General features: G+C 47.2%; 1 protein-coding gene across 1 annotated transcript in view; it reads left to right on the top strand.

The window, feature by feature from the left end:
- Positions 1-19,852, top strand: part of PEX14 (peroxisomal biogenesis factor 14) — a 99,509-nt gene that overhangs the window by 32,983 nt on the left and 46,674 nt on the right. Inside the window, exon 3 of the mRNA XM_069742526.1 lies at positions 16,115-16,199. Coding sequence (XP_069598627.1) covers positions 16,115-16,199 — 85 coding nt within the window. The remainder of the gene's footprint in view (positions 1-16,114; positions 16,200-19,852) is intronic.

The raw sequence follows: 19,852 nt of genomic DNA, 5'->3' as shown, positions 1-19,852 counted from the left end.
CCCCGACTTCTGCCACCAATCCTTTCTCTTCCTATTAGTGGAACCAATGGAATATTTTCTGCCACTTTCTTGTATATTTATAGTTTCACTTTTTTTTTTTTTTTTCTAAGATGCGGATTTTCTCAGGAAAAATTAGAGAAAATTAGATTTATTGGATTTTTTTCGAGTAATTTTGTTTTTTGTTGCTTTTTAGTAGAATTTTGCGCATCGCTCTGAGCATGCAGCATACGACCCCCGGTCAGACCTCTCGGAAGACGAGTGCACCGGCCTCATTATAGAAGAGTCTCCGCGTGTGGTGGGTAGCAGCCAAGTCCTAGGTACAGTGGCATGTGAAAGTTTGGGCACCCCATGGTCAGAATTAGTTATTGTGAACAGTTAAGCAAGTTGACGACGACATATTAACCTTGTGTTTTAGGCAAAAAAAATAAATTATATTAGAGATTTTCTTTTAAGGACATGCCACTGTGTATTTTGTCCCCAGTGTAGACCTTTATGAATGAGCGTCTCCATATCGCAATGCTCCTGCTCCAGTCATTGAGATGACGCCCTCGATGTCTTCATCCAAACCCGCAGCAGATCACAATCGTGTTATGATTGATCGCAGATTGATGTCCGGGGGGGTCCTGGCGTGCGATGGAGGAAGCTTCTTGCATTATACTTTATTTAAGGAACGCGGGAAGCTTTTTATGGCTCTCGTGCACCTGGGTACTTCAGGATGCAGGCAGCAAACGTCGATAAGCAGAGAACTAATGGTGTCAAAGAGGGAGACGGGCGATCGTGGCTCACTAGGACGAGAGGGCCTGCTCTGCCATCTCGATGGACCAAGGTTTTATTTTTTTTCCTGCTATACATTTAGCCTTGCCACCCAGCTTTTCCAGGGACCGTTACATCTCAGCTCTGAGTCCGGGGCTGATTTTTGGTTGCAGCATAGATGAAGCGGCCAACGTTCGCCATGTGCCGCTACTACATCACCGTCCGACCCGTAGGGAGCCGCGGCGAGCGAGTCACTGGACAAAATCGGATTGGATCCGACTCTTTCCAGTTTGCTGGTCACAGTAACCTCCGAGGCCGCAGTGTGACCCGGAGCGGCGCTGTAGCTGCGGCACACGGCGATCTTACATGCGCAGATCTCGATGCTACTCTGATGTGAGTTTTATCAAAATCCGGTGTCCTCTGTTTTTTTCGCATCCAGGTTGCTGTTTTCTGCTTTGATGGAGATCGTATTCTCACGCTAACAAGGTTTAGATTTATTTTCTCTGGTACGGCGCTGTGCGTGTCTCGTGTCTGCAGTCTGCGCAGAGTCTCCTGTTCATCACCGTCATGGTCTGTCTTTCTCTTGCTTGCAGCATCTTCAATAAACGCACAGAAAAGCTTCCGGTACAACTCTAATTTCAAGGCTGTTAATGCAACACATAACGCTCCACGGAGCATGGGGGGTCCTGGAGCATGGCATGGAGGTCCTGGAGCATGGCACGGGGGTCCTGGAGCATGGCACAGGGTATGAACGCTGTCAGCTTGAAAGGCCAGTGGCTACAGTGGTAGTAATAGCCATGAAGCATAACCCATATGTGTACTGCCAGCAGTGATGCTGGCATCCACATCAGTCTGGGTACGTAAAACAAATTGCAGAGAGTACATCAGTTTCTTTTTGCCTAATAAACCATTCACATCGAGCCAGAACTAGCTTGGGCTACCTTGCGCGCTCAATATGACGGTGACGCCGGAGCTTGGGCTACCTTGCGTACTCCCTGTGACGGTGACGCCGGAGCTTGGGCTGCCTTGCGTGGTGGCGTCAGAGCTCACTAATTCAGCTTGTTGCTGCCAGTTGCCAGGATGTTTTGTCCACAGACCTCGGCAGCCTCCATGGCTCTGGCTCACATCTGACTTCTGAGCCGCTTTCCTCAGTCTTGTTTTGAGTCTTGGTAATCTTGTTGTTCTCTGCTAATAACCGGAGTATTGTCTCCTGTCCTAAGCGCCCGTTCCTACGACTGCCGCCTCTGTAAACATTCTCCATTTCAGACGGCGTGTAGGGGTTGGGCTGGTAACTGTAACTGCCACACAATAGTAATGAGCGAGTAAACTCATTGCTCGGGTTTTCCTGAGATTGTTTTCATCGTGGCAGCTGAATGATTTACAGCTATTAGCCAGCCTGAGTACATGTGGGGGTTGCCTGGTTGCTAGGGAATCCCCACATGGCCTGCGGACGCTTACGGGCTGGGCCTGCGGACGCCTACGGGCTGGGCCTGCGGACGCCTAGGGGCTGGGCCTGCGGACGCCTAGGGGCTGGGCCTGCGGACGCCTAGGGGCTGGGCCTGCGGACGCCTAGGGGCTGGGCCTGCGGACGCCTAGGGGCTGGGCCTGCGGACGCCTAGGGGCTGGGCCTGCGGACGCCTAGGGGCTGGGCCTGCGGACGCCTAGGGGCTGGGCCTGCGGACGCCTAGGGGCTGGGCCTGCGGACGCCTAGGGGCTGGGCCTGCGGACGCCTAGGGGCTGGGCCTGCGGACGCCTAGGGGCTGGGCCTGCGGACGCCTAGGGGCTGGGCCTGCGGACGCCTAGGGGCTGGGCCTGCGGACGCCTAGGGGCTGGGCCTGCGGACGCCTAGGGGCTGGGCCTGCGGACGCCTAGGGGCTGGGCCTGCGGACGCCTAGGGGCTGGGCCTGCGGTCTGCGTAAGAGGGACCCCAGACGGACAGTTGTCGGGGGGAGATACGGATCCTGCATGTCCGATTTCAGAGCGCAGATCTCAGAGAAGACAGACGAGCGCTCCTGCGTGTGAGAGTCGGGCAAGATGGCTGCAGGCGGAATGATGGCTGCTATCTAATGTGAATGGGGGCCTAACAAATAGCGACAGTGGTTGTCAGCGTGCGATCTGTTCTGACCCACCAGTCCCTAATCTCATAGGGATCATTCACACCTATTTTTTATTTTTTTATTTTTATGTTGACCGCTTCTGATTTCAAGTACCTGCGGCTGATCACACACGCGTTTCTCCCTGACCCTTGTCTGTTTTTTGTGCTCGGAATGCCCAGAAGCCGTCCACGCCCAGAAGCCGTCCACGCCCAGAAGCCGTCCACGCCCAGAAGCCGTCCACGCCCAGAAGCCGTCCACGCCCAGAAGCCGTCCACGCACAGAAGCCGTCCACGCACAATCTGTCCTTCTCTCGGATGCAGCCCTACCGCCGCTCCACATCACTCAGCATCTTCTCCACTTTCTTGCAGATGGGTTCAAGTTGAGGCTTTAAAATTTTATTTAAGAGGAAATTGATTCAGGAAACGCTTTTTCTTTTCCAGCTGTAGTTTTTTCAAGCATTTTTTGCATGATTGGACAGATTCAATTAGGGGCCTCAGCAATGAAATTATACTCCCCCCTCCCCCCCCTCTCCCCCCCCCCCCCATTCCCGAGGCGTTCTTCAAACCCTAAAGTTGCAAAAAACACAAAACTGAACAATAATGAATCTTTATTTTATTTTTTTGCCGATCTTTTCCATCTGAGCATCACAATCAGATTGTAACCTGCGACTCTCCGGTGTCGTGAGACTTGGCTCCCACTGAGTGGCTGCTGATGAGGATTTTTCTTTTTTGGGTGGTTTTATACCTTGCGGACACCAGGTCGGGGGTCCGAGTCTTTCCTTGTGTGGCCCCCGTCTGTCCCCGGGATCCCGCACCTTGTGTGATACTTCTGAGCCTTCTCTCTGCGCTGTTCCTCCAGACCGGTGCTGATCGCGGACAGCGCTGATTTACGGAGTGGCATTAGATTGCCGGTAATTGCACGGATGAGGCCCCCGCTCTATGATCTTGGAGATGTCTCTCTATCTCCTTGATGCGGGGACTCGCACTGCTCGGAGATTTATTCTTTGCTATGATAAGGAGGCAGCATATTGCGCTCCGGTGCAGTAATAGTGATTCACGGGATCGGCTCCTAAGCACCGTCATTGAGAAACGCTCCGGTGAGTCTTTTTTTTTTTTTTTTTTTTTTAAATGAAGGTTAAAACATTCTGGCGACTTGGATCCATTTCCACTAAGCCGTTTTCTGACTCGAGGCCCCGCCGGTGTCTGCTGCCTAGAAAATTACTAATGAATTGTAATTATAAAAAAATACAATTTTATTTATTTTTTTTAGTTAACCCCAGTCCACAGGCAACATTAAAAAAAAATTACTTGCCCTCCCCCGGTCCAGTGCTGACAGCCCGCCGCTGCTCCCAGTGTATTATTGTCTGCAGCGCTGACATCTGTTCTGCCGCCAATAACAGAACTCGGCAGCTCTACCCAAGTACACAGCATGAGCCTGATTGTCTGCAGCGTCAAAGTTGCAGACAGAATTTCCTTTGTCTTCTGACCCTTAGCTATAGGAATAATAAGAATGTTACATTTGTATCCCAGTATTGAACATATTGTAAAAGAGTATTCCTGAGATAGCAGAATGCATCTTGTGATGTCACATCATGTTGTTTTGCCTTCTCTGAATTATGGTTTTATGTAAAAAAAATAAAAATAAAAATATATATATTTTTGCTTTTTTCCCCCTACATATTTTATAATCTGAGCTGAATTTGATCGCTATGTTCCACTAAATCCTGCTAGAGGGCAGTGTAGAGCTGCTCCTGGAGTCTCCTGTCTAACGCTGTAAGGTCATTGTAGGAAGTTTACATGTCAGAGCGGCAACTCCAGGACATCAAGGGCGAAGGCCGAGGTGGGTGACGGTTAGCAAGGAGGCACGTGGGGGTATGATATAGGATCAGCAACTTGTATACACAGTGACTGCATCAGCAGAATAGTGAGTGCAGCTCTGGAGTATAATACAGGAGGTAACTCAGGATGAGTAATGTATGTACACAGTGACTGCACCAGCAGAATAGTGAGTGCAGCTCTGGAGTATAATAGAGGATGTAACTCAGGATCAGTAATGTAATGTATGTACACAGTGACTGCACCAGCAGAATAGTGAGTGCAGCTCTGGGGTATAATACAGGAGGTAACTCAGGATGAGTAATGTAATGTATGTACACAGTGACTGCGCCAGCAGAATAGTGAGTGCAGCTCTGGAGGATAATACAGGAGGTAACTCAGGATCAGTAATGTATGTACACAGTGACTGCACCAGCAGAATAGTGAGTGCAGCTCTGGGGTATAATGCAGGACGTAACTCAGGATCAGTAATGTAATGTATGTACACAGTGACTGCACCAGCAGAATAGTGAGTGCAGCTCTGGGGTATAATACAGGATGTAACTCCGGATCAGTAATGTAATGTATGTACACAGTGACTGCACCAGCAGAATAGTGAGTGCAGCTCTGGAGTATAATACAGGATGTAACTCAGGATCAGTAATGTATGTACACAGTTACTGCACCAGCAGACTAGTGAGTGCAGCTCTGGGGTATAATACAGGATGTAACTCAGGATCAGTAATGTATGTACACAGTGACTGCACCAGCAGAATAGTGAGTGCAGCTCTGGAGTATAATACAGGATGTAACTCAGGATCAGTAATGTATGTACACAGTTACTGCACCAGCAGAATAGTGAGTTCAGCTCTGGAGTATAATACAGGATGTAACTCGGGATCAGTAATGTAATGTATGTACACAGTGACTGCACCAGCAGAATAGTGAGTGCAGCTCTGGAGTATAATACAGGATGTAACTCCGGATCAGTAATGTAATGTATGTACACAGTGACTGCAGCAGCAGAATAGTGAGTGCAGCTCTGGGGTATAATACAGGATATAACTCGGGATCAGTAATGTAATGTATGTACACAGTGACTGCACCAGCAGAATAGTGAGTGCAGCTCTGGGGTATAATACAGGATGTAACTCAGGATCAGTAATGTATGTACACAGTGACTGCACCAGTAGAATAGTGAGTGCAGCTCTGGGGTATAATACAGGATGTAACTCAGGATCAGTAATGTAATGTATGTACACAGTGACTGCGCCAGCAGAATAGTGAGTGCAGCTCTGGAGTATAATACAGGAGGTAACTCAGGATCAGTAATGTAATGTATGTACACAGTGACTGCACCAGCAGAATAGTGAGTGCAGCTCTGGGGTATAATACAGGATTTAACTCAGGATCAGTAATGTAATGTATGTACTCAGTGACTGCACCAGCAGAATAGTGAGTGCAGCTCTGGGGTATAATACAGGATGTAACTCCGGATCAGCAATGTAATGTATGTACACAGTGATTGCACCATCAGATTAGTGAGTGCAGCTCTGGAGTATAATACAGGATGTAACTCAGGATCAGTAATGTATATACACAGTAACTGCACCAGCAGAATAGTGAGTGCAGCTCTGGTGTATAATACAGGATGTAACTCAGGATCAGTAATGTAATGTATGTACACAGTGACTGCACCAGCAGAATAGTGAGTGCAGCTCTGGGGTTTAATACAGGATGTAACTCAGGATCAGTAATGTAATGTATGTACACAGTGACTGCACCAGCAAAATAGTGAGTGCAGCTCTGGAGTATAATACAGGATGTAACTCAGGATCAGTAATGTAATGTATATACACAGTGACTGCACCAGCAGAATAGTGAGTGCAGCTCTGGGGTATAATACAGGATGTAACTCAGGATCAGTAATGTAATGTATATACACAGTGACTGCACCAGCAGAATAGTGAGTGCAGCTCTGGGGTATAATACAGGATGTAACTCAGGATCAGTAATGTAATGTATGTACACAGTGACTGCACCAGCAGAATAGTGAGTGCAGCTCTGGAGTATAATACACGATGTAACTCAGGATCAGTAATGTAATGTATGTACACAGTGACTGCACCAGCAGAATAGTGAGTGCAGCTCTGGAGTATAATACAGGATGTAACTCAGGATCAGTAATGTAATGTATGTACACAGTGACTGCACCAGCAGAATAGTGAGTGCAGCTCTGGGGTATAATATAGGATGTAACTCAGGATCAGTAATGTAATGTACAGTGGGGCAAAAAAGTATTTAGTCAGTCAGCAATAGTGCAAGTTCCACCACTTAAAAAGATGAGAGGCGTCTGTAATTTACATCATAGGTAGACCTCAACTATGGGAGACAAACTGAGAAAAAAAAATCCAGAAAATCACATTGTCTGTTTTTTTAACATTTTATTTGCATATTATGGTGGAAAATAAGTATTTGGTCAGAAACAAAATTTCATCTCAATACTTTGTAATATATCCTTTGTTGGCAATGACAGAGGTCAAACGTTTTCTGTAAGTCTTCACAAGGTTGCCACACACTGTTGTTGGTATGTTGGCCATTCCTCCATGCAGATCTCCTCTAGAGCAGTGATGTTTTTGGCTTTTCGCTTGGCAACACGGACTTTCAACTCCCTCCAAAGGTTTTCTATAGGGTTGAGATCTGGAGACTGGCTAGGCCACTCCAGGACCTTGAAATGCTTCTTACGAAGCCACTCCTTCGTTGCCCTGGCGGTGTGCTTTGGATCATTGTCATGTTGAAAGACCCAGCCACGTTTCATCTTCAATGCCCTTGCTGATGGAAGGAGGTTTGCACTCAAAATCTCACGATACATGGCCCCATTCATTCTTTCATGTACCCGGATCAGTCATCCTGGCCCCTTTGCAGAGAAACAGCCCCAAAGCATGATGTTTCCACCACCATGCTTTACAGTAGGTATGGTGTTTGATGGATGCAACTCAGTATTCTTTTTCCTCCAAACACGACAAGTTGTGTTTCTACCAAACAGTTCCAGTTTGGTTTCATCAGACCATAGGACATTCTCCCAAAACTCCTCTGGATCATCCAAATGCTCTCTAGCAAACTTCAGACGGGCCCGGACATGTACTGGCTTAAGCAGTGGGACACGTCTGGCACTGCAGGATGTGAGTCCATGGTGGCGTAGTGTGTTACTTATGGTAAGCCTTGTTACATTGGTCCCAGCTCTCTGCAGTTCATTCACTAGGTCCCCCCACGTGGTTCTGGGATTTTTGCTCACCGTTCTTGTGATCATTCTGACCCCACGGGGTGGGATTTTGCGTGGAGCCCCAGATCGAGGGAGATTATCAGTGGTCTTGTATGTCTTCCATTTTCTAATTATTGCTCCCACTGATTTCTTCACTCCAAGCTGGTTGGCTATTGCAGATTCAGTCTTCCCAGCCTGGTGCAGGGATACAATTTTGTTTCTGGTGTCCTTTGACAGCTCTTTGGTCTTCATCATAGTGGAGTTTGGAGTCAGACTGTTTGAGGGTGTGCACAGGTGTCTTTTTATACTGATAACAAGTTTAAACAGGTGCCATTACTACAGGTAATGAGTGGAGGAAAGAGGAGACTCATAAAGAAGAAGTTACAGGTCTGTGAGAGCCAGAAATCTTGATTGTTTGTTTCTGACCAAATACTTATTTTCCACCATAATATGCAAATAAATTGTTAAAAAAACAGACAATGTGATTTTCTGGATTTTTTTTTCTCAGTTTGTCTCCCATAGTTGAGGTCTACCTATGATGTAAATTACAGACGCCTCTCATCTTTTTAAGTGGTGGAACTTGCACTATTGCTGACTGACTAAATACTTTTTTGCCCCACTGTATGTACACAGTGACTGCACCAGCAGAATAGTGAGTGCAGCTCTGGAGTATAATACAGGATGTAACTCAGGATCAGTAATGTATGTACCCTTGATTGCACCAGCAGAATAGTGAGTGCAGCTCTGGGGTATAATACAGGATGTAACTCAGGATCAGTAATGTAATGTATGTACACAGTGACTGCACCAGCAGAATAGTGAGTGCAGCTCTGGAGTATAATACAGGATGTAACTCAGGATCAGTAATGTATGTACCCTTGATTGCACCAGCAGAATAGTGAGTGCAGCTCTGGGGTATAATACAGGATGTAACTCAGGATCAGTAATGTAATGTATGTACACAGTGATTGCACCAGCAGATTAGTGAGTGCAGCTCTGGAGTACAATATATGTAAGTCAGGTTCCGTTTTAATCACTGGTCTCTGCGATCGCGTTTCATTAGCTGGGCTGTAGCAATGACGTCCCTACCTGTGGCCTGATCACTGGCACATCAGTACACTGCTGTGTTCGGTGTTTGGCTGCAGCGGTCACATGTATAATCGGGGACTCCATTGCTGCAGGATAGAACATTGATTTTACTTGGGGGAGATCTATCTGATTATTGCAAATATCATGTACATTACTTTATCAACAAAAAATATTGTCGCACAGAATTCTCCCTCTTATGGTGTAAGGGGTTTGCAGGACACTTCTCCCTAAATAAAATCTTACAATTATCAGTCCTGGGTCCTGGAGTCTTATGTTCAATCTTTTTCAGTTAATGGGAGTTTCCCCATTACTTGAATGGCAGATACAGGGGCCGCCCCCGGGACCAACAGCTGATGACAAAGCCATGAAGACGTGGTCACCGTCCCCATTCATTTGTATGGGATTTCCGGGCCACCTCCCTATAACAGCGGGCTGTGCCGGGGCTCCGTTGTGGGGACTGGTTCTGGTCCCATTGGTGGGGCTCTGGAGCGGAGCGAGCGATTTGCCGCACCCCTGTACATCGGTTTTGTCGGCAGCTGTGGCCGATAGTGCAGCACTCTGCGAGCCCACCTTTTACGTGGCTGTAGTCACCTGCTAATGCTGCATATTTGAGGGTGCGCGGCTTATTATTCGCCTTCAGCGGAGGCCATACTGCTCAGAAAACACTTCAGATGTCCGAATAAAAAGTTATATTAACAAAGAGGTTAAAGAAGATTTTAAAAACCGTCTTCTATATTCTGGTAACAGCGCCACACCTGTCCGTTGGTCATGTGTGGTATTGCAGTTTAGCTTCATTGAAGTAAATGGGGGCAAGAGAGAGAAATCCACAGACAAGCTGAGTTCTAGGGGGGCTAATCCTGGACCAAGAGCCCCCGAAAATAAAATGTCAGCCAGATTTGGGGGTTTTACAGGTCACAGAAGCCGACAGAGCGGAGCCATGAAAAATCCAAGTTACCGCAGAAGAGAATGTCTTCTATTGGGGGCTCTTTGATTCTTCTTTTTTCCCCTTTGGGGGTCATTCTCTGTGAAGAATACAGATGTTACATCTTATGTGCTGCTTCTTTCTGCTCTGCTCCATCCTCCGTGTGCGGGCGCTGGTACCGGTGCTGTCAGTGCTGGCGCGGTGAAGCCGAGTGCAGCGTCTTTAGCGAGATATACAGCTCCATAATTAGCCTCCTGCATTTTTCCCTGAGTGCTGGCATCAGCACTGTGCGATGGCTGCCTCTGATTAACAGCCGCTCTGCAACCATTTCCTTGTGCCACCGATGACCAAATTTGTCACTTCAGTTTTGACACAGACCTGATTTCTTGCTAAAACTTTGCTCTGCCGCTGCCGGGCTCCATCACTTAATGCTTCACGTTGTTCATGGCGGTGGGGGCTGCGGAGCTAACGGGCATTAATGTGTCGCCATCTCCAGCACGGAGCCTCACGTTCTAATGGGAGAGGCTGGAATATAGAACTTCCCTGCTGTGCAGGGTCCTCAACGGGAGGCGCCGAGACCCCCAGTGTCCGGCTAATGGTTGCCTGCTTCTATCTGACCTCGCTCTGTGTCTGGGTGATGGGGCATCCTCCCAGCACAGACATTACTGGTCCCATTACATCGGGCCTGCAGAGAGGTTCTAGCCCGGTCCAATATATGTAAGTGTCATTCCATGGCGCATGTACAAGTTATTGATCTTTCATCTATTTAGTTTATATTTGTTTCCAGGTTAGATAAGCCTCCCATAAGATGGCTGTTATTTTTTTCTAACATTTTGATATTATCTGTCCAGAGAGAAGATCCCCCCCCCCCCATACACAGTAATGGCTTTACTGTCCCACCAGTATTGGTGGTCTTGTTCCTTCCATCTAAGGAGCTGATCACCGCTGCTAATGACTGCTGTCAGCTATACGCAGGCCAATCGCTGGTGGCTCAATGGCCGGTTTCCCATGTGTCGGGTAATTGTCAGCCTATTTAAACAGGAACATACGAATGCTCTTTCCCCAATTATCAACCTGGGGAACAAGGGGCAATAATGTGTACAGGGACCTTCAGTGGCCGGTGTCTGTGATCTGTCTGCTCCCAGCAGATCCTGGTGACAACGATCCATCGCTGGCCTGACCCCATGGCTGTAAGGCTACGTTCACATTAGCGTTCCGCTAATGTGCGTCGCTGTTGCGTCGGCGACGCGCCCCTATGTTTAACATGGGGGACGCGTGCGTTTTTTTTGTTGCGTTTTCCGACACGTGCGTCGTTTCCGACGCTAGCGTCGGACGCAAGAAAATGCAACAAGTTGCATTTTTTGTGAGTCCGATTTTCGTCAAAAAACGACGCACGCGTCACAAAACGCAGCGTTTTTGCGTGCGTTTGCGCGCGTTTTTTTGTGCGTGTTGCGTCGCCGACGCAGCGGCGCGCAGCGCTAATGTGAACGTAGCCTAATCGAGTCTCAAGTAGATCGGATCCGAAGATTTCAGTCAAAACAATTGTTCTTCAGTGACATTTTTTTTACAACTAATGACCATTGATGCGCCACCAGGTAAGGCGTCTCCATGATAAAAATGTCATCCGATAATCTCTAATCCATGTAAGATTCCGTCACAGAATGTTCCCGATAATAGTTTGTCGCTGTCATTGAACCTACAGGATTTGTTTGACTGTAAGTCTCAATGAACTAAAGGCCTCTATACACATTGGACAGACTTCAGCCAACATCTTTTACTCCAGATTCCTTCCCTCCCCCTTACTGTACACCGGAATCCTCTTGTACTGATCCTGAGTTACATCCTGTATTATACCCCAGAGCTGCACTCACTATTCTGCTGGTGCAGTCACTGTGTACATACATTACATTACTGATCCTGAGTTAAATCCTGTATTATACCCCAGAGCTGCGCTCACTATCCTGCTGGTGCAGTCACTGTGTATATACATTACATTACTGATCCTGAGTTACATCCTGTATTATACCCCAGAGCTGCACTCACTATTCTGCTGGTGCAGTCACTGTGTACATACATTACTGATCCTGAGTTACATCCTGTATTATACCCCAGAGCTGCACTCACTATTCTGCTGGTGCAGTCACTGTGTACATACATTACATTACTGATCCTGAGTTAAATCCTGTATTATACCCCAGAGCTGCGCTCACTATTCTGCTGGTGCAGTCACTGTATACATACATTACATTACTGATCCTGAGTTACATCCTATGTTATACCCCAGAGCTGCACTCACTATTCTGCTGGTGCAGTCACTGTGTACATACATTACTGATCCTGAGCTACATCCTGTATTATACCCCAGAGCTGCACTCACTATTCTGGTGGTACAGTCACTGTGTACATACATTACATTACTGATCCTGAGTTACACCCTGTATTATACTCCAGAGCTGTACTCACTATTCTGCTGGTGCAGTCACTGTGTACATACATTACATTACTGATCCTGAGTTACATCCTGTATTATACTCCAGAGCTGTGCTCACTATTCTGCTGGTGCAGTCACTGTGTACATACATTACTGATCCTGAGTTACATCCTGTACTATACCCCAGAGCTGCACTCACTATTCTGCTGGTGCAGTCACTGTGTACATACATTACATTACTGATCCTGAGTTACATCCTATATTATACTCCAGAGCTGCACTCACTATTCTGCTGGTGCAGTCACTGTGTACATACATTACATTACTGATCCTGAGTTAAATCCTGTATTATACCCCAGAGCTGCACTCACTATTCTGCTGGTGCAGTCACTGTGTACATACATTACATTACTGATCCTGAGTTACATCCTGTATTATACCCCAGAGCTGCACTCACTATTCTGGTGGTGCAATCACTGTGTACATACATTACATTACTGATCCTGAGTTACATCCTGTATTATACCCCAGAGCTGCACTCACTATTCTGGTGGTGCAGTCACTGTGTACATACATTACATTACTGATCCTGAGTTATATCCTGTATTATACTCCAGAGCTGCACTCACTATTCTGCTGGTGCAGTCACTGTGTACATACATTACTGATCTTGAGTTACATCCTGTATTATACCCCAGAGCTGCACTCACTATTCTGCTGGTGCAGTCACTGTGTACATACATTACATTACTGATCCTGAGTTACATCCTATATTATACTCCAGAGCTGCACTCACTATTCTGCTGGTGCAGTCACTGTGTACATACATTACTGATCCTGAGTTACATCCTGTATTATACTCCAGAGCTGCACTCACTATTCTGCTGGTGCAGTCACTGTGTACATACATTACATTACTGATCCTGAGTTACATCCTGTATTATACTCCAGAGCTGCACTCACTATTCTGCTGGTGCAGTCACTGTGTACATACATTACATTACTGATCCTTAGTTACATCCTGTATTATACTCTAGAGCTGCACTCATTATTCTGCTGGTGCAGTCACTCTGTACGTACACTTGTTATCCTGAGGGTTTTGTCCCACCTTGGCTACATATCCTTTCTCCAGATACAGGGTGATATCTTGCTGGTCGCTGGCGGACACCCCGCCCGTTCTGAGAACACAGCTCTGAAGTGCCTCACTTGATTAAAGCCGTGGCTGCAGCTGGATTTGTCTATGGCACTATATGGCTTCGGCAGTCCTATAGACAGTGGCTAAAGCAGTGCTGCACGAGTGGCCATCATTCTATGCAAACAAGGCAGCTCGTTGCTTTGATTTTTTTTTTGTTGTAACCACAACCAAGTTTATGGATAGGTGATACCTTGATACGGGTGGGAAACCGCTTTAAATCCGGAGCTGCCTTCACCATTCTGCTGATTCTTTGTTTTACTCCCTTTACAAGTTGGCTGAGCTCCGATAGGTCCTCCGGAGAGTCTGGTGTGAAGTCTGCCTTCTCACTGCACCAGCAGGGAATGTTGCTCCAAAGTCCGTAGAATTGTGAACGCAGCTCTGGGCGTGAATGTGCCATATAAATGAGTAGTCATTTCTTGCTTTGAGATCATGGCTGGACCTGTGCGGCATCTGAGGAAACTTTTATACGGATCCTATTAGAAAAGACCCCGGAGAGTCTCCTTGCGTGGAGGCGCGGACCCCTCGGTCCTGGTCCTCATTAAAGGGCGTTTCCGGAAGCGTTCGGACCTCTCTTGTCTGGGTCTGGGATATTTGGACGATGCATTTTTTTACCCCCCGGGTCTTGGCCCCCGGCCTCTCTCCCTCCATCTCTCGCCGCAGCTTAATCTCTTCGCACATGTAAATTCACTTATCATGCTTTCTTAAAAGTGGCCTCCTTCCCCTCCTCTACCTGACACGGAAATTGCTTTCAGTCACTGCTCCTTCTCCTGTTTTCCTTTAAATGAATTACTAATGACATCTTGCTCAATCATGCCCTCTCTGCAGGCACTTTGAGAGTAATGTGCCCCATCCGAACCTTTTAAACTATTACCGAGCGTATTTCCCAATTGAATCAGCGCCATCGCAGGTGTAATAACTAATCGTTTGACTTACACCTGCTCCGATCGCCTTAATGTCCGTGATCAGTGTTGGATGCTGGTAATTCCCTGTTTATTGCATTGTCCCATGGATCGGTTTTGCCTACATTTGCCCTGATTAGTGAATTTATGGAAACAAGATATGTAAAGAGGTGGGAGGCGCTTCGGTGGAAGCCCGGGATCAGCGGCTGGAGGCGCGTACAGCCCCTCTTCATACGCAGCGTTCCTCCATTTATAATTGACGTCCGATCTACAATCATCGCATCTGACATTTGCTGTTTTATCCACTAAGCTACTTTCAGGAAACAGTCACCATGCAGGTTAGTTGCAGTTGAAGGATCTTACTATATATGTAGATTCTTTGCTGATGGCTGCAAATCCTGAATCTTCAAAAATAAAAAAAAAACGTAAATAAGAAAATATATAAAAAAATCCCTAATTCAGAGCTGTGATGGGCAGAATGGGAGATGCGGGATGTTCTTGCTTTAGAGCCGCAGCAACTGATCCTCTTTACAATCCGTTTATGATTAACCTTTGGTTTTGTCGGTGATATGTATCCGCTGCGTTGTCCTCGTCCATACCTACCTCTGTCCTTATCCATACCTACCTCTGTCCTCATCCATACCTACCTCTGTCCTTATCCATACCTACCTCTGTCCTCGTCCGTGCCTACCTCTGTCCTCATCCATACCTACCTCTGTCCTCATCCATACCTACCTCTGTCCTCATCCATACCTACCTCTGTCCTCGTCCGTGCCTACCTCTGTCCTCGTCCTTGCCTGCCTCTGTCCTCGTCCGTGCCTGCCTCTGTCCTCGTCCGTGCCTACCTCTGTCCTCGTCCGTGCCTACCTCTGTCCTCGTCCGTGCCTACCTCTGTCCTCGTCCGTGCCTACCTCTGTCCTCGTCCGTGCCTACCTCTGTCCTCGTCCGTGCCTACCTCTGTCCTCGTCCGTGCCTACCTCTGTCCTCGTCCGTGCCTACCTCTGTCCTCGTCCGTGCCTACCTCTGTCCTCGTCCGTGCCTACCTCTGTCCTCGTCCGTGCCTACCTCTGTCCTCGTCCGTGCCTACCTCTGTCCTCGTCCGTGCCTACCTCTGTCCTCGTCCGTGCCTACCTCTGTCCTCGTCCGTGCCTACCTCTGTCCTCGTCCGTGCCTACCTCTGTCCTCGTCCGTGCCTACCTCTGTCCTTGTCCGTGCCTACCTCTGTCCTCGTCCGTGCCTACCTCTGTCCTCGTCCGTGCCTATCTCTGTCCTCGTCCGTGCCTATCTCTGTCCTCGTCCGAGCCTACCACTGTCCTCGTCCGAGCCTACCACTGTCCTCGTCCGTGCCTTCCTTTGTCCTCGTCCGTGCCTACCTTTGTCCTCGTCCGTGCCTTCCTCTGTCCTCGTCCGTGCCTTCCCCTGTCCTCGTCCGTGCCTGCCTCTGTCCTCGTCCGTGCCTGCCTCTGTCCTCGTCCGTGCCTGCCTCTGTCCTCGTCCGTGCCTGCCTCTGTCCTCGTCCGTGCCTGCCTCTGTCCTCGTCCGTGCCTGCCTCTGTCCTCGTCCGTGCCTGCCTCTGTCCTCGTCCGTGCCTGCCTCTGTCCTCGTCCGTGCCTGCCTCTGTCCTCATCCGTGCCTACCTCTATGTCCTTACAGATTGCCACCGCAGTAAAGTTTCTGCAGAACCCAAGAGTTCGCCAGAGCCCTGTTTCTACCCGGAAAGACTTTCTCAAGAGAAAAGGTAAAATTTAAACTTTATCTAATACATTTTTGCAAGGGACAATGCTAATGTGCCACCTCCTAATACTAAAGGGGCTCTCCGGTGCCCCTCAGTTGGGATGAAGTTGCCTGCCACGTTTTTGTGCGTCCTATTCCAGCAACTTGGACAGGTGCAGAAAGCTTGGCAGCCGCTCATACATCCTGATGGGCACCTGGTGCTGCATCTTCATCAGCGAGTCTCCCCACCCTATCAGAAAGGAGAGGCGCTGAAGAATCTTATCTTATTGCAATCTGCTGCATTCTGAGTGCAATGCGGGAGATTTACCAAGCTAAAGATGGCCGAATTCTGCACCAAGAAGCTGCGTTTCATGATTGGCACCATATTTATTATGTGCTGTATAAATTGTTTGCACCGTGGTATTGGGTGAGATTTTCTTTGAAGTGGACGTGGCTTACGGTAACTTACGACTTTGTGCACCCAAATTTTAGTTTTAACTTGACCAACTAATAGATGATATAACGTTACATTAGTCAGGTCTGTACAGACACATAAGAGACTTTATTGTATTCTGGTTGGTGCCCCTGCGATCTTCCTACCTACAAGGCTAGCACCGAACAGACCTGCACTGTATCGATGTTTAGAGAAACGTAGGTACACCACGAAGACCAAGATCTCCAAACGACACCATGAAGACCAAGGAGATCTCCAAACGACACCATGAAGACCAAGAAGATCTCCAAACGACACCATCAAGACCAAGGAGATCTCCAAACGACACCATCAAGACCAAGGAGATCTCCAAACGACACCATCAAGACCAAGGAGATCTCCAAACAACACCACGAAGACCAAGGAGATCTCCAAACAACACCACGAAGACCAAGGAGATCTCCAAACACCACCATGAACACCAAGGAGATGTCCAAACGACACCATGAAAAGACCAAGAAGATCTCCAAACACGAAGACCAAGGAGATCTCCAAACACGAAGACCAAGGAGATCTCCAAACACCATGAAGACCAAGGAGATCTCCAAGCGACACCACAAAGACCAAGAAGATTTCCAAACACCATGAAGACCAAGGAGATCTCCAACCACCACCATGAAGACCAAGGAGATCTCCAAACAGTCAGGGACAATGTTCTTGAAGTACAAGTCAGACCAAATACTTATTTTCCACCATAATATGCAAATAAAATGTTAAAAAAACAGACAATGTGATTTTCTGGATTTTTTTTCTCAGTTTGTCTCCCATAGTTGAGGTCTACCTATGATGTAAATTACAGACGCCTCTCATCTTTTTAAGTGGTGGAACTTGCACTATTGCTGACTAACTAAATACTTTTTTGCCCCACTGTGTATATATGTATGTGTGTATATATGTATGTGTGTGTATATATATATATATACACACACACACACACACACACACACACACACACACACACACACACACACACACACACACACACACACACACACAGGCAAAAAAAGTATTTAGTCAGTCAGCAATAGTGCAAGTTCCACCACTTAAAAAGATGAGACGTCTGTAATTTACATCATAGGTAGACCTCAACTATGGGAGATAAACTGAGATAAAAAAAAAATCCAGAAAATCACATTGTCTGTTTTTTTAACATTTTATTTGCATATTATGGTGGAAAATAAGTATTTGGTCAGAAACAAACAATCAAGATTTCTGGCTCTCACAGACCTGTAACTTCTTCTTTAAGAGGCTCCTCTGTCCTCCACTCATTACCTGTAGTAATGGCACCTGTTTAAACTTGTTATCAGTATAAAAAGACACCTGCGCACACCCTCAAACAGTCTGACTCCAAACTCCACTATGGTGAAGACCAAAGAGCTGTCAAAGGACACCAGAAACAAAATTGTAGCCCTGCACCAGGCTGGGAAGACTGAATCTGCAATAGCCAACCAGCTTGGAGTGAAGAAATCAACAGTGGGAGCAATAATTAGAAAATGGAAGACATACAAGACCACTGATAATCTCCCTCGATCTGGGGCTCCACGCAAAATCCCACCCCGTGGGGTCAGAATGATCACAAGAACGGTGAGCAAAAATCCCAGAACCACGCGGGGGGACCTAGTGAATGAACTGCAGAGAGCTGGGACCAATGTAATAAGGCCTACCATAAGTAACACACTACGCCACCATGGACTCAGATCCTGCAGTACCAGACGTGTCCCACTGCTTAAGCCAGTACATGTCCGGGCCCGTCTGAAGATTGCTAGAGAGCATTTGGATGATCCAGAGGAGTTTTGGGAGAATGTCTTATGGTCTGATGAAACCAAACTGGAACTGTTTGGTAGAAGCACAACTTGTCGTGTTTGGAGGAAAAAGAATACTGAGTTGCATCCATCAAACACCATACCTACTGTAAAGCATGGTGGTGGAAACATCATGCTTTGGGGCTGTTTCTCTGCAAAGGGGCCAGGACGACTGATCCGGGTACATGAAAGAATGAATGGGGCCATGTATCGTGAGATTTTGAGTGCAAACCTCCTTCCATCAGCAAGGGCATTGAAGATGAAACGTGGCTGGGTCTTTCAACATGACAATGATCCAAAGCACACCGCCAGGGCAACGAAGGAGTGGCTTCGTAAGAAGCATTTCAAGGTCCTGGAGTGGCCTAGCCAGTCTCCAGATCTCAACCCTATAGAAAACCTTTGGAGGGAGTTGAAAGTCCGTGTTGCCAAGCGAAAAGCCAAAAACATCACTGCTCTAGAGGAGATCTGCATGGAGGAATGGGCCAACATACCAACAACAGTGTGTGGTAACCTTGTGAAGACTTACAGAAAACGTTTGACCTCTGTCATTGCCAACAAAGGATATATTACAAAGTATTGAGATGAAATTTTGTTTCTGACCAAATACTTATTTTCCACCATAATATGCAAATAAAATGTTACAAAAACAGACAATGTGATTTTCTGGATTTTCCTGCCAAGGGAGGGCGCCCACCAAAACCCTCAGCCCGGGCAAGGAGGGTATTAATCAGAGAGGAAGCACAGAGACCAAAGGTAACCCTGAAATAGCTGCAGAGTTCCCAAGCAGAGACTGGAGTATCTGTCCATGTGACCACAATGAGCCGTACGCTCCATCGAGGTGGCCTTTATTCAAGAGTGGGCAGAACAAAGCCTTTACTGACACACAAATTGTAAGGCTGTTTTTGAGTTTGCCCAATGACATGTAGGAGACTCCCTAAATGTAAGGAGGAAGATGCTGTGGTCAGATAAGACCAGAATTGAACATTTTGGCCACCAAGGTAAACGCTGTCTGGGCGCCAAACCAACATCACTCATCACCCCAAGAACACCGCACCCACAGTGAAACATGGTGGTGGCAGCATTATGCTGTGGGGATTTTTTCGCCAGCAGGGACAGGAAAAATGGTCCAAGTCAAGGGGAAGATGGATGGTGCCAAATACCTGGATATTCTTCAGCAAAACCTGATGGTCGGTGATTTGAGACTGGGACTTTGGTTCATCTTTCAAAAAGACAATGACCAAAAGCATACTGCTAAAGCAACATTTGAGTGGTTAAAGGGGGAACGTGTAAATGTTTTGGAAGTGGCCTTGTCAAAGCCCAGACCTTAACCCAATGTAGAATCTGTGGTCCAACATGAAGATCGCTGTTCATGAGAGGAAACAT

The sequence above is a fragment of the Ranitomeya imitator genome, chromosome 10 (genome assembly GCF_032444005.1).
Source record: "Ranitomeya imitator isolate aRanImi1 chromosome 10, aRanImi1.pri, whole genome shotgun sequence".
NCBI lineage: Eukaryota > Metazoa > Chordata > Amphibia > Anura > Dendrobatidae > Ranitomeya > Ranitomeya imitator.
The sequence above is the reverse complement of the archived record's forward strand: the minus strand, read 5'-3'. Positions and strand labels throughout refer to the sequence as shown.